Consider the following 14993-nt stretch of genomic DNA (forward strand, 5'->3'; position numbering starts at 1 on the left):
GGAGGGCACGAGGGAATCCCCCACACCTCAGCGCCAGGGCCAAGCCCCAGCTCAATTCCTGAGCTGCCTGGAGGGCCATGGAAGCTCAACCAGGTTCGAGAGCCAAGCCAGCCCAGCTCGAGCCCTCCTGGCCCAACACCTCCACCACCCGGTGGGGACAAGAAGGAAAGTCAAAAGCCAGGTGTCCCATGGGGAAGGACAGTGCCCCAGGCCTGGTAAAAGGCTAGACTGCGATTTCTAAAATAATTTCTCACTTAAAAAAACCACAGGGCTCCTTAGAGAAATAGCTGATTCAAGGATTGGAGCAATAAAAGTATAAGAGGAGTCTGAAACATTAAATAGGTGATGGATTAAAGTGTATCGGACCTCAGAACAATGAGAGAAAGGCTGACCCTACAATGGGCAGAGGTAAAATGGGACATACTATGAATATGGGAATAAGGATAAAAACCTGGTTACACAGAACTAAGAAGGTGGAAGAGGTAGAGGATAAATTGGTTACAGTCAGAAGGAAAGCCCTAGTTTGGACATTTTTGCAATAGATCAATTTCAAGCAAAAATAAGAGCTTAGGGGCCGGCCCGGTGGCTCAGGCGATTGGAGCTCCGTGCTCCTAACTCCGAAGGCTGCCGGTTCGATTCCCACATGGGCCAGTGGGCTCTCAACCACAAGGTTGCCGATTCAACTCCAGTCCTGCAAGGGATGGTGGGCAGCACCCCCTGCAACTAAGATTGAACATGGCACCTTGAGCTGAGCTGCCTCCCGGATGGCTCAGTTGGTTGGAAAGCATCCTCTCAACCACAAGGTTGCCGGTTCGACTCCCGCAAGGGATGGTGGGCTGTACCCCCTGCAACTAGCAACGGCAACTGGACCTGGAGCTGAGCTGCGCCCTCCACAACAAGACCGAAAGGACAACTTGAAGATGAACGGCACCCTCCACAACTAAGATTGAAAGGACAACCACTTGACTTGGAAAAAAAGGCCTAGAAGTACACACTGTTCCCCAATAAAGTCCTGTTCCCCTTCCCCAATAAAATCTTTAAAATAAATAAATAAATAAGAGCTCAAATGTGGCTGTGCCCATGAGTAAATACACTGGCAGAGGACACAGGAGACTGACCAAGGTGTTGAAGGGAAAGACCGGAGGTTCTGGAGTCAGACACTAGATCAGATCCTGATTCTACCACTTTTAGCTCTTCACGCTGGACAGTAAGTTAACTGGTCTGAATTTCTTCATCCACAACATAGGAATCATATTACTGTAATGACCTGAATGTTTGCGTCCCTCCAAAATTCATAGGTAAAAGCCCTAACCCCTAGAGTAGCTACATTTGGAGATGGGGCCTCTAAGAAGTATTAAGGTTACATGAGGTTATAAGAGTGGGGCCCTGATCCCACAGGATTGGTGTCCTTATAAGAGACACCAGAAAGCTGGCACACTCTTCTGTCTCTCTCCCTCCCTCCCTTCCGCCCCCGCACACACAAAGGAAAAGCTATGTGAGCATATAGGAAGAAGCCAAAAAGAGAGTCCACACCAGAAACTTTGATCTTGAACTTCTAGCCATTAAAACTGTGAGAAAATAAATATCTATTGTTTAAGCCTCCCAGTCTATGGTATTTTGTTATGGAAGCTTCAGCAGACTGATACAATGACCTTTGCGGAGCTGTAGAAAGGATTAAATTTAATAAATTACCTGACCTAATCTATGAGTTATTTCTATTATTCTGTATTTTTCAAGTTGAATAAGAGTTAGGAAAAGACAAAGGTTAAAAAAATTAGAACAATGACCACTGATGTAGATAAAGGCAAAGAAGTAACCTAGTTAAATTTAAGGTAGGCCTCAAAGGAACATTTAATAACAGTGACCTATTACTTGATTTATCATCACCTTTATATGCAAAGAATAGTCATATAAAAAAGTAACCATAAAAATTAGGGTGGACTAAACCTAAACATAGATATTTATGGGTTTCTTTCTTCTTCCCCCAGATTCCTTTATGGTTTTCTCTCCCGCCCCCTCATCACTGCATTATGTGGTTGTTCTGCCATCTAGTGGAAGCACAAATAAGAGAGTTCTTATAAAAATCATTTAAACAAAAGCCCTCTCTTATAACAAATTACAGTAATACCCTCACGGACAATTAAGAATCGACTGGAAGAACTGAGGGTTAAAAGGCAGGAAATCTAGGCCAATGGAGTAGAAATAATAGGAAAAACACCTTTCATATTTTAGAGTCTATATATTGAAACAAAGAAATGTTGGTCACTGTCTTTCACATATGATTTTTCTTTTTTCATGAAAAATACAGGTAAGAACATGTAGCAGAGACTCTGCAAGGGAAATGTTCACCACGGGCAAGATGGGTAGTAGAGGCAGAAAAGCTCAGGCTCTGGATTTCGATTCTGACTCACCAAACTCAAGAGCTTTAGAAAAGACTAAACAGGTTATAGTGGTACTTAGTTGTTGTTTTTTGTTTTTTAAATAGCCATTATTAATAAGAGAAATGAGAAGTTTTGAAAATTGTAATCCCAATGATAAGACCATAAGTAATCCTAAGAAGGAAAAATGAAACCAATGTGTCTGTCCACAAACCTTTTTTGGTTGACTCAGATTTCTAAAGAGCATGTATACAATTTATTTATAATATATACCCCACCAACTTTTCAAAAGTGATCTAGAGCAAAGCGTATAAAAATCCGAAAGGAGGACAATCAAAAAAATGTGTGGCCTAGCTTGTAAGAATGGTGCATGAAAAGCTCAAATGGAATAAATTACCTAAACTTCAGATAATGCTGCTGAGTATCAGAAGTGTTCATATCTCCAGAGACTAACTAAATTTCTATTCAGACAGAAAAGAGCTAGCAGATGTGATTAAATAATATTAAGTATTAATAACATTTAAGAAATCATGGAGAACAATAATGCCAGCCTTTCAAAAACGAGGAGAAAAAGTGGTTTAATATTGGTAAAATTAATGTCAATCCCAGATAATCACAACAACTGTATATTGGATTTTATGGTGACTTGGAAATACCTAGAAAAGGATGTAGACATTACATGAATCATTAGGAACTAGTGTAGTTCACTAAGAATAAGTCATCTATAAAACAACCTTACAAGGTTATTGTGAGAATTAAGCAATATATATAAAGAACCTAGTACATGCTGGGCACTTAGGATGATGATAATGAATAAAATACAAGGAGCTAGGAAGGTCACTGAGGGTTTCCTGGGAAAGAAACATTTACAAGAATGAAAAAAGAGAGATGAATAAGAATGAAATCAGAAAAGCCAATAATAGGAATAGATATAATATATATTTTCAATAAGCCACTTCTAATGAAAAAGGGAAGAAAGAAATTGGGAGACATAAAAAAAGCAAGTTATAGTGTAAAAAACCTTGTGTATCAGACTAAGAAAAACTAGTACGCAGAGGTTTTTGAGTTGGAAGTGAATGATGTATTAACAATCTTAAAAATTTTTTTCAATTTTCTAAATTTAATTTAATGATGTCGGTAATGGCAGATGACGGCAAGCATTTTATAAAGTGTGAAATGCTATATAAGTTGATACTAAAGTTATGATAGCATCCAAAAATAATAATCATCTACAGAGAATAACATCCTTTTAATTCACCCTTGCTAGTGGGGAACAATGAAAAGGAAAAAAAGAGATCAAAAAGAAAAAGCTGTATACGTAGAGTGAAGTGGCCAAGTGCCACCAATGCAGCCTTAGATTGCCTACCTGAGCCACCTTGCAGATAAACATTAAAATACTTACCGATGAGAAGACTTTTTAGCCTCCTGTAGTCTTCTGTTACATCAAAATCATCACCAGCAAATATTAACATGGGTTTTGTTCCCTCAGGACATTTACTATTCTATAAAATGGAAAATATACATAGTTATATAATTATCAAGTCTAAACTGTTTACATGCTGATTTTAAAGTACTCAGTATTTATGTAACGATTCATTTTAAGATTTTCTTAAGCGTCCTAAAACTATGACTACAAATACTGAGTTTAGACTTAAAACCAGAGTTGACATTTTTAAATTTACAGATTTTTACACTAAAAATAATTTTCTGCTCCACTCCCTCACATTGTCAAATGGTCAAAGAAGGACATCAGCTACTTTTTAACATTATTCTATGCAAAGAGTAAAATTAAAAGCTAAACTTGCTACAATATAAACATAGCCCTTCAATAGCCAGCATCCCAGAGTCAAAATAAATTTAATTTCTTTGAATTATTTATACCACTGTGCCTTTCCTACTATATCACATAAACAGTATTTTTAAGTGAAAGCTAAATTAAACTAGATATTCACATGAGAAGCAATATAACTTTATACAAGCTATATGAAAGTATGGGCTAATAGAAAGTACTGGCTAATCCTCACTCAGCAGGGTTGAAGCTCTTATTATAAAAACTATTTTGCCCAGTCTAGATTTTCTATACCAACAAGAATGTGATATAATAAGAGGATTTAAATTCAAAAGCTACCAAAATGAAAGAAAATAAAATGGAAAACAATTCTTTAACTGAAGAATTAATTTATGGAGATGAAGTTGTTGGTCTGAGCTTCCCATTGATCCTAGTACCTCTGATCTGACATCAATCAAGGATTGTCCAAATCTAACAGAAAGGAAGGAAGGAAGGAAGGAAGGAAGGAAGGAAGGAAGGAAGGAAGGAAGGAAGGAAGGAAGGAAGGAAGGAAGGAAGGAAGGAAGGAAGGAAGGAAGGAAGGAAGGAAGGAAAGAAGAAAAGTAGGAAAGAAGGAAGGAAGGAAGGAAGAAAAAACAAACCCCCTTGCTCTAGGACCAGAGGTCACCTGTTGCTTCCCTGTTGACCATGACCACTTTCCTGCTGACATTCTCTGCTTCCAGACCCTGAACCTTAACTGTCTATACTTAGAAGACGTGCCTATGATCTGTCTGATCAAGGGCCTAAATAGACTTGCCAGACCCAACGTGTTCCATCTGTCCTACCTGACCCTCCTACTGCTACTCCTAGGTCTATGGGGGTTATTTTAAGTATTAGGTTCATGCAAAAGTAATTGCAGTTTTTGCAATTATTTTTAACCTTTTAGACTGCAATTACTTTTGTACCAACCTAATACATATAGTAGGTAAGATAAAGAAGATAATACCAACTATAACTTTGGCTTTTAAACCATCCTAACTACAATGTATAGTAATAAAAAATATTTTAAGTCATGGTTCCGTAAAAATATCATAAAAATATAATTAAATAATTTATGCGAAATAGTACTTAACATGTAGATCACTGATATTTTTCATAACGTGAAAACCCTGAACTAAAAGAAACTACAGCAGATGAGTTTTACTCCAATAGTCTGGAAGGCATTAAAAATTTATAATACCATATAAATACTATAATATACTAAAAATATTATATTGGCAGATGGGTGGCTCAGTTGGTTAGAGCGTGAGCTCTGGGCAACAGGGTTGCTGGTTAGATTCCCACATGAGCCAGCGAGCTGCACCCTCTGCAACTGGAATGAAGACGACGAGCTGCTGCTGAGCTGCCACTGAGCTCCTGGGCGGCCAGATGGTTCAGTTGGTTGGAGCACATGCTCTCAGCCACAAGGTTGCCAGTTCAACTCCTGCAAGGGACAGTGGGCTGCGCCCCTGCAACTAAGATCAAACAATGGCAACTGGACTCGGAGCTGAGCTGCGCCCTCCACAGCAAAGACTGAAAGGACAACAACTTAACTTGGAGCTGATGGGTCCTGGTAAAAAGACACTGTTCCCCAATAAAGTCCTGGAAATACACACTGTTCCCCAATAACCCAATAAAGTCCTGTTCCCCTTCCCCAATAAAATCTTAAAAATATATATATATATTGTAATTATGAAGTCCTTGAGCTAACCTTATGAATAAAGAAAAAAAGGACGGAAATTCTTATAAATGATATGCAAACTTTTCAAATAAAATATCCCAGCCGTTGCAATATATTTTATACTATCTAAAATAAATCAACTAGCCTTAAATTTTAATTATCTCATTCATTAAGGTTTACTTTATGCAGAAAAACCATCCCCACATATTTGGCTATCTTAAAAAATAGGTTTCTGGAATAATCACTCAATGTCCTGGTAGAGTCTAAACCAATGTTGTTTAAGAGTTAACAGATGGATGAGATTTGGCAATAATAGCAGGCAAGTGAGAAAAGAAGTAACTCGTGGAGATGTCTTAAAAATGAGGAGGCAGAGTAAAGAGGAAATAAATATAAAGAAAAAGTGTAACAAAACATGTAACTCCAAAACAAATTAAAAATACAAGCTCATAACCAAATAATGGGGTAAAAAATGAAGGGCTGACTAATAGTCTATGCAGGGATAGCCAATGTAAGAGGATTTATCAATTAATAAATTTTACAGTTATGGTTATGCTCCATAAGTGAAAATTTAGTATCAGTTTAAATGATTCTTGGTAAGAGTGAAATCTGACAAACTACAATGGTTTTGTCATCCGGTTTACAAGCTGCACCGTGACATAAGTATTTCTTTGCTTTGGAAGTGAAGTATTATAGAAAGAGTAGAGGGCATGGGACACCTCTATCAGCTAGTTATCAGCTAGTGCTCACACCCGCTGACTAGTGACCCAGCTAGCAGCAGTGGTAAAAGTGAAATGGGGGTATACTGCTCATCCCTAGAGAAGTGTGCACAGCCCCAAAGAGAAACTAATAAAATGATGCCTTCCACCATAACAAAGCATCACAGTTCACACTTTACAAAACACCTTCCAATACATTATTCATTGATAAGCATTTTCACATGTATTATCTCATTTGATGTTGTTATACCTATTTAATACTTGATTGCAATTGAGAGTCAGGGAAGTAGTGACTTATCAGGTCACAAATCTCATCTAAACGGCCCTACAGGCCTCAAAACCAAATGCTTTGTGTCTAAATCCAATCTTGGGCTACTTTTCTACACTGTATCAGAGGAAACTGGTATAGCTAAGTGGGGATCTGATAGGAGCCTTTTTTCAAACCCAAAGGAAACCTGGAAGTGATGTCCCTTTTTTAAGGAGGCTGGGAAAAGGAGTAATTACGGATTTGCTATAATTCTTGTAGCTACAAAACTGTATCACCACTGTTTACCACAAGATGTCACTATAACCCAAGAGTACATTGCAAAATGCTTTTTATTTTTAGGATCAGTATCTTACCTTAATATCTTTTAGAGAGACAAACTTCTCGATGCCTAATTCAATCATATCCAGCACATGGTAGTCATACATACGACCTGGAAGAAAAACACATTTTCTTTTAAGCATTTATTTTTCCCAAAATAGCGGCCTTATATGTACCCATGTTCAAAATGTCCTAATATTTGCCTCTTTTCTTTTTCCTTATGCCTCTCAAATGTTTCCTCTTTCTTAAATTTTCAACTCTACCTAGAATAAATGGTTGTGATCTTGGTCCTGGAAAGGATTTTAAAGATCATTTAGCCAAATTCCCTTATTTTATAGAAAAGTAAATAAAGGCCATAGAGGGTAAAGGGCTTCTTACCTTAGTCAGTGAACATGCCAGACCAAGTCTCAACGCACCCAGGCAAGGGCTGCCAATGTATTCATTATACAGGTATTTATTAGGGAAGGGTTAATTTATGCAGGTAGTTATGTTACTTTGTTATTTTCTAACTCTAATGCTGATTTAGGATATATGTTTTATATTAGAAAAATATCTATAACTTGAGGTAATAGTTACATGCTCATTCTTTACCTGAAGACTGATGGATAAAAAATTTTATTCAAACTCACAAGGGAAATAAAAATACTAGTTTAGAACTTACTAGTTATTCCCGAATCCTCAACACCATAAATTAATCTGAGTCATAGAAGTGACTCTGTAAGTAAAAATATTAAAAAGTAAATGATACTTACCTATTACTAGATTATTTGGCCTCTTCTTATTATGGGAGCCAAACATGAATAAAGAACAATCAGACTTCTTTGAAAAGAATTCCTGTAAAACCAAAGAAATCCCATTCAATCAATGAATAAATATAAGAAACTTAAGAACTGTACCTCTGAACTAAAAAAGTTTCTTTTTTTTCCCAAGTAGAATGAAGACTTAATGAACTATGTTTATGTAGGAATAAACAGAGGAAAAGAAATTTTTTTCTACCTTTTTATTTTTAAATTTTCTGATTTGGGCTTCACAGGGAAAAGACTGAAAATAAGGGGGCCGGCCCGGTGGCTCAGGCTGTTAGAGCTCCATGCTCCTAACTCCGAAAGCTGCCAGTTCGCTTCCCACATGGGCCAATGGGCTCTCAACCACAAGGCTGCCAGTTCAACCCCTCGAGTCCCGCAAGGGATGGTGGGCAGCACCCCCTGCAACTAGCAACTAGCAACGGCAACTGGACCTGGAGCTGAGCTGCGCCCTCCACGACTAAGACTGAAAGGACAACTTGAAGCTGAACGGCACCCTCCACAACTAAGACTGACACACTGTTCCCCGATAAAGTCCTCTTCCCTTTCCCCAATTAAAAAAAAAAAAATCTAAAAGAAAAAAAGACTAAAAATATGTAAAAACTATTGGGTTAATGAAGTGAGACCCTTTATTTTCAGCTATGTATGCAGTTATTTTGGAATAGCACAGCAAGTATTTCATTTGCTAAACAAATGCCTTTACTCATGAAACATTCCTATCATCAATGGTACATCTTGGCATACATTTAATATATATAGAGAGAGAACCTACACAATCAATACATTAATCAATAGTGTTTTTAGATGTTTAAATTGGACTCATGAGTTTACAATGCACGTATCTACTTTTCATTACAAGCTTCCTCCACACAGCAATCTCGCCCTAGAATCTCCAAGCCACTCAGCTGTGACTAGTTCCACTTTGTACAGCCAGCAAGGGCTGACTGACAGATGAATGTTGTTCCTACCAATAAGAAATAGCTCCCCATTTGGCTCTCCAAGTTACTGCCTTCCACTACAGATTTGAGAGGAGTGGAAACAGCTCCTTCTATACTGATGTACATGCTCTCTACCTCCCATAGGTTGATTCAATTTATTGAGATTCCCAATCTCAGCTCAAAAATTACATTCAGTGTGTTCTAGTCTAGTTGGAAAAGTTTCTTAAGTTAATGATAAACATTAAAGAATAGATGAGACAACTATAATCCTCAACTTTTCTTTATTGGTTTCAAGACTCCCTGAGGTATAGGCCATGGTTTGGTTATCATTCATTCCAGTGTTTTAATAGAAGCAAGTGGGGAAACAACTACCTACTTGCCTATCCACTCCCCATGTGGAGAATGCACCAGAACGTCCACGAATTCTAGCAGAGCTATGGGGTCTGATCAACCTTTCTGGGAATCTTCTATCATGTGTAAATGAGGGACAGTAACACCTCTTGCAAAAATCTGCAAGGGCCACATGATTTGTCATATGTCAAAGTACCGAAGGTACTTTCGAAAATGTTTTTTAAATGTCCAAATAAATTAAAATGCTTTCTTAATTTTTTTTTACATTCTCATGTTATAATTAACACCCCAAAGCTATCCATAAACTACCTTTCACATATATATAATACTCATCTCTGCTGTTCTTCTCCATAAAGTCCAGTTTTTATTTGCTAAAATTCTAGAGCAAGGGTTGTCAAATTATCTGCAAAAGGCCAGATAGTAAATATTTTAGGTTTTTTATATGCTTTCTTAAAAAAAAAAAAAAAAAAAATATATATATATATATATATATATATATATATATATATATATATATATATATATATATATATAAACCATTCTTAGCTCGGGGGCCTCACACAAACAGGGATTTGGCCCACAGAAGATATATTTGCCAACCCTTATTCTAAAGCACAGTTCCGAGAGTATAGTGTAAGAAGTGGGGGAGGGGTCAAGAGGAGGGATTTAACCACCTCTGCAACATGACCACTGTTTGCATAGCCATTTTGAGCTTTAGAGGTCTGAGATTCATCATGGCCAATGAAATATCACATCCAGATATGGGAGATCAAAGACAGGAAGTGTCACAATTTCAAGTGTAAGAAAAGCTGTCATATCAACACTGGATTGACAAAGTACAGAATGTTACAGATTCTATAACATTGCTACAAAGTGGTCACTCAACTAAAACATCATGGTGCCACAAAATAATACCAGCCCTTGATAAGTAGTGCATGGAAGAGATAGAATCTTGGGTTAAATATACCCTATATTTTTATTTTCATGATCCCACCAACAAATGACTGTAAAAAAAAAAAAAAAAACAAACCCAAGCCTACAATGAAAGCAATTTTGTAAATAACCTGAATATTTATTTTGCCAGTATTTTTTCTTAACATAATTTTTATTGCAGTTAGTTGCCACATTAGGATAAGATGTTCAATTTTAGTCTCCAATTAATTATTGAAATTTTATTCAAAAGCACTTCTTTTAAATTCTAACTAAAAGAAAAAAACAAGTAATGGTGTTCCTATCAAGAGAACATAATCATAGTCTGATTCTTCTTATAAAATCAATTTAAATAGTTTAAACCACTTACTCCTTTAAGATTTTCTTTAGAAAGAAACCAATATCATCACATACTCAAAGTCCATTCACCATTTACTATATACCATTTTTTGCCTTCTGAATTCAGTCCTTTAGGCTTTTTCATTTAGTTTTGGTTGCCAACATATTTAAGAAGGAATTTGATTCACTTTAGTAAAGCAACTGACAACTGTTAGTAATAAATCAATTCAGGTAGAGTTCTTTGTTGTAAAACTATCCAAAGAAAGAAAAGTCAGATTTTTAAAACTCAAACTTGCTTTATAGAAAGACCCATAACAAGCTTCCTTTTGACAATCCATTAATTATGCACTTAAAACGCAATTCAACTTTTAAAAATTCTACCAATAGACTTACAAGCAGTGAGTAATACACACTAGTCATAGTGAAATGTAAGATCCATAGTCATATTTTGAAAGTGTAAATCTTACTTCCCCTCCATTTTACATCAAAAGTCCCTCACATAAGATTTCTCATTTTAAAAAATCATAAATTATGAGTACTAAATAAATTAGTATGAATAATCACTTACATGCTCTCTTAAATCAGAAAGATTTTCATACTTACCAGTGATGTCTGATCCTCAAATGGCCTTGTAATATTTTTCCTAAGAATATTGAAAAATGTAGAAAAACAAGAAGAAAAAAAGAATACTGAAAAACGTGAGCCTGATTTTAATGATCTTAATAATTTACCTGTAACAATTAAGCAGCATAGTAAGTAAATATAATTCAGATGATCAAAAAAAGAAGCTGGAAAGATAATCATTCATTCAAATATTTAGTGCCTGTTATGTGCCAGGCACTGTTCTAGGAGATAGAGATACTATAATACCATGTCAAAGAACAGCCTTGCTTTCTTGGAGATTACATTTTAGTGGAAAAATAAACAATTTCAAAAAGTAGTAACTGTTGTGACAAAAATAATATTGGGTATTGTGTCAATGTGAAGTGTGAAAAATGCCTATTTGAGCTGAGACCTGATAAAAAGAGTTAGCCATAGAAAAGTTTTGAAGTTAAGAGTACTGTAGGAAGAAGGAATAGAATAAGCAAAGATTCTGAGATGGAAAAAAGCTTAGACTATTCAAGAAACAGAAAGAAGGCAAGTGTCACTGGGGCTTAGTGAGCAAAGGAGTACTAGTGGGGTATTAGGCCAAAGATGTGGACATGGCCAGATATGTAGGGCCTTGTTGGGCAAGGTTAAGGAATGTAAATATTAAAAGAGTAATGGGAAGCACTAAAGAATCTTAGGCCATAGAGTGATATAATCAGATTCTAGTTTTCCTTTTAAAAGATTCCTCTGTCTGCTATGTGAAAATGGAATGTAGTATGCCAACAATAAGGATTCAGTAAGGAGTCATAGCAGTAATCCAGGAAAGAAAGAAAAAAAATGGTGGATTGGACCAGGAACAGTAGTAGTGGAGATGGAGAATTAGTAGGCAGAGAAATGTAGAACATGTTATCATTCATGAAGAGAGAGAAATAAGAATGCATTTTTTTATTTGCTTAAATATGCATAAAGAAATTCTGGTCAAGATATATAAGAAACTGACGGTGGTGGTTGTTCTGGGGAAAGTGTGTAATTTCAGTGTACATGATTTTTAATCATGTATATATAGTATCTATAAAACAGTTCATCATTTTTGTGAATTTAAAGAGAAAAACATCACATATACAATATGATCTCAATTTTGTTTAAAGAATAAAATAGATGTATAGTTATAAAATGCACAAGGAGAAATTATGTTAAAATGTACATTGCTTATCTATGGGTGATTATTCCATTACCCTAATAATCTAATAATATATATTACTTATATATATACTTATAATCAGTAAAAAAAAATATTTAAAAAATGATGCAAGGCAAACAAACCAGGAAAAAATTATTGTAGCATTTATGATTAACAGCTAATAGCAATTCACAAATAAGCAAATATGATCTGCTGGAAACATATGGAAAATGCCAAGTTATAAGGGGGAGGACTATAAAAGAGTACTGCACGCAGGAATTTTCAGGATAATGGAACTGTTTTTATATCATGATTGTCAAAACCCACAAAAATGTATACCACAGAGAGTAAATTTTAAATATATAAATTAAAACAATAACTAGAATTCAGTGGAAGACCCAAAATGGAATATAAACTGTAATAAGTGACCCTGAGTGTAATATAAACAAATAACAATCATATTGAAGGGGCAAAACAAACCTAATCTAAGTTACACTGGAAAACGGTATTTTGACCAGGTAATGTAAGGCTAAAGACACAAAGTACTGTACAAAAATTCCATATTCTAGTTACGTAGCACATTTGTTTCTTACAGGGTTAGAAATTCTGAAACTATGTATATACTAAATTATACAAATAACTCATAGAGTTTTAAAATATATAAATATAGATGTGCATGTATGCATAGGTTAATACATATAATATGTATTTTCAAGCTCGGTCTGCTGAGCAGACCTAGAGACAATGACTATTCCAGGAGAAACTGAGCACACTTAGTGCCCAGATCTGTGTTTCTCCAAGGTTCCATGGAGAAGGGCTTGATTGAAAAATAGGAACTTTATAGTGAAGAAACCCAGCCAACAGCACTTTAATCAACGTCAATGCCACCAGTATAAGACATCATATACTCTCTGGTATGATTTACTGAGAAAAGCACATCGTTTTTGTAGTATTCTTGCCAAAAATGCATAACCTCAATCTATAACATTCAAGAGACATTTAAGACAAATCCCAAATGAGGGATGTTTTACAAAATAAATGGCAAGTACTTATCAAAAGTATCAAGGTCGTGAAAGACAAGGAAAGACTGAGGAACTGTCACAAATTGGAGGAAACTAAGGAGATATGACAACTAAATGCAATGTGGGACCCTGGAAGAAAAAAAGGATATTAATGGAAAAACTGATCGAAATCAAATCAAGTCTGTAATTTAGTTAACACAATTGTACCAATGCTAATTTCTTACTTTTGATAATTATATTATGCTCATGCAAGATGTAACATTAAGAGAAGCTGAATGAAAGATATATGGGAACTCTACTATTTTCTGCAACTTTTCTGTAAGTCTATAATTATTTCAAAATAACATATATACTATGATTACAACTAGGTAAGAATATTCAATGCAAATGAAAACAGACTAGAAAGAAAGAAATTTAAAAATACAAATACCTATGTGAGGAACTGTAGAGTTTTTTTAAAAAATTTATTTTTCTAAATCTTTCATAAAGTGGTTGTTACTTTTATGTAATGGAACAATATAATTTAAAGTAAAGGAAATTATGACTTACTTTTTATACAGAACGCCATATGGTTTTTTCAGTGCATACTGTAAAACATAATTTATAGCTTTCAAAATAAAATACATTCTGAAAAGCAGAGGTAAAAACAAAGCATTATAACAGTCAATATACAAGATTACTCTGATCCCAGAGAACTGACTCTGGGTGGTGAACACACAATGGGATTTATAGATGATGTAATGCAGAATTGTACACCTGAAATCTATGTAATTTTACTAACAATTGTCACCCCAATAAATTAATTAAAAAAAAAAGATTACTCTGATCCCCAAGTCCTATTCTGATGTCTTATGCTTGGTTTCCTTTTGATCACTTATAACAACTTGCGACATAAACTTAATATTCTAACTCAGACTGGACTTTACTAATTACAATTTTCTATGCCTTTTCAATAGTCTATCCAACTTAAATGCTTCCCTTCATTACTTTAAATTCTACCTATTTCATTCTTTCCAGTTAAATAGTTTGAGAGTAGAAAAAAGAGAAGAAAGCAGAAAAAATAAATCCTATCAGAGAAGGCTGATGGAATTGAAATAATGTTGTCTGGAAATAAGAGAAGTGAGCAAGTCACAATGATGACAATCATAATACTAGCCAGTTTAAATAGTGTCCTTTTAAAAATTCCTGTTATTCAACCCTCTTTTCATTTTTTTCCTACTTCTTTTCACCCATCCACTAATAATCACATATTATATGATCAGTACTGCTCTACCATAGGGAATAACAAAGATCTAAGGCACTACTTTGCATTAGAGAAAGGAGTAAGTGAAGGAAAACAATGAAAAATAAGGTGAAATGATCATTAACTACCAGAGCTGGTAAACAAAAGAAATTAACCAGTAAAATCCATCTTTTTAAGTACTAAAACTTACAATGATTCTTGACCAAATATTTCCCTACCACAGTGGAACAGACATTACCACCTTTTCTTGACTACTCAAGAGTTGTCAATATGAGGGGCCAGCCCGGTGGCTCAGGCGGTTAGAGCTTCACGCTCCTAACTCCGAAGGCTGCCGGTTCGATTCCTACATGGGCCAGTGGGCTCTCAACCACAAGGTTGCCAGTTCAATTCCTCGACTCCCGCTGCGCCCCCTGCAACTAGCAAGGACAACTGGA

At 35.5% G+C, this 14993-nt stretch overlaps 1 protein-coding gene across 2 annotated transcripts in view; it reads right to left on the reverse strand.

Annotated features, from left to right (window-relative positions):
- The window catches only part of RPF2 (ribosome production factor 2 homolog), a 37327-nt gene that overhangs the window by 16028 nt on the left and 6306 nt on the right, over nucleotides 1-14993 (reverse strand). For both annotated transcript variants that reach the window (XM_081044458.1, XM_081044459.1), the window contains exons 3-7: nucleotides 13866-13903; nucleotides 11130-11169; nucleotides 7921-8002; nucleotides 7204-7280; nucleotides 3781-3880 (exon numbers count right to left, since the gene is read on the reverse strand). In XM_081044458.1, the coding sequence (XP_080900584.1) occupies nucleotides 3781-3880; nucleotides 7204-7280; nucleotides 7921-8002; nucleotides 11130-11169; nucleotides 13866-13903 (337 nt within the window). The remainder of the gene's footprint in view (nucleotides 1-3780; nucleotides 3881-7203; nucleotides 7281-7920; nucleotides 8003-11129; nucleotides 11170-13865; nucleotides 13904-14993) is intronic.

The sequence above is a fragment of the Rhinolophus hipposideros genome, assembly GCF_964194185.1.
Source record: "Rhinolophus hipposideros genome assembly, chromosome: 3".
In the NCBI taxonomy this organism is placed as follows: domain Eukaryota; kingdom Metazoa; phylum Chordata; class Mammalia; order Chiroptera; family Rhinolophidae; genus Rhinolophus; species Rhinolophus hipposideros.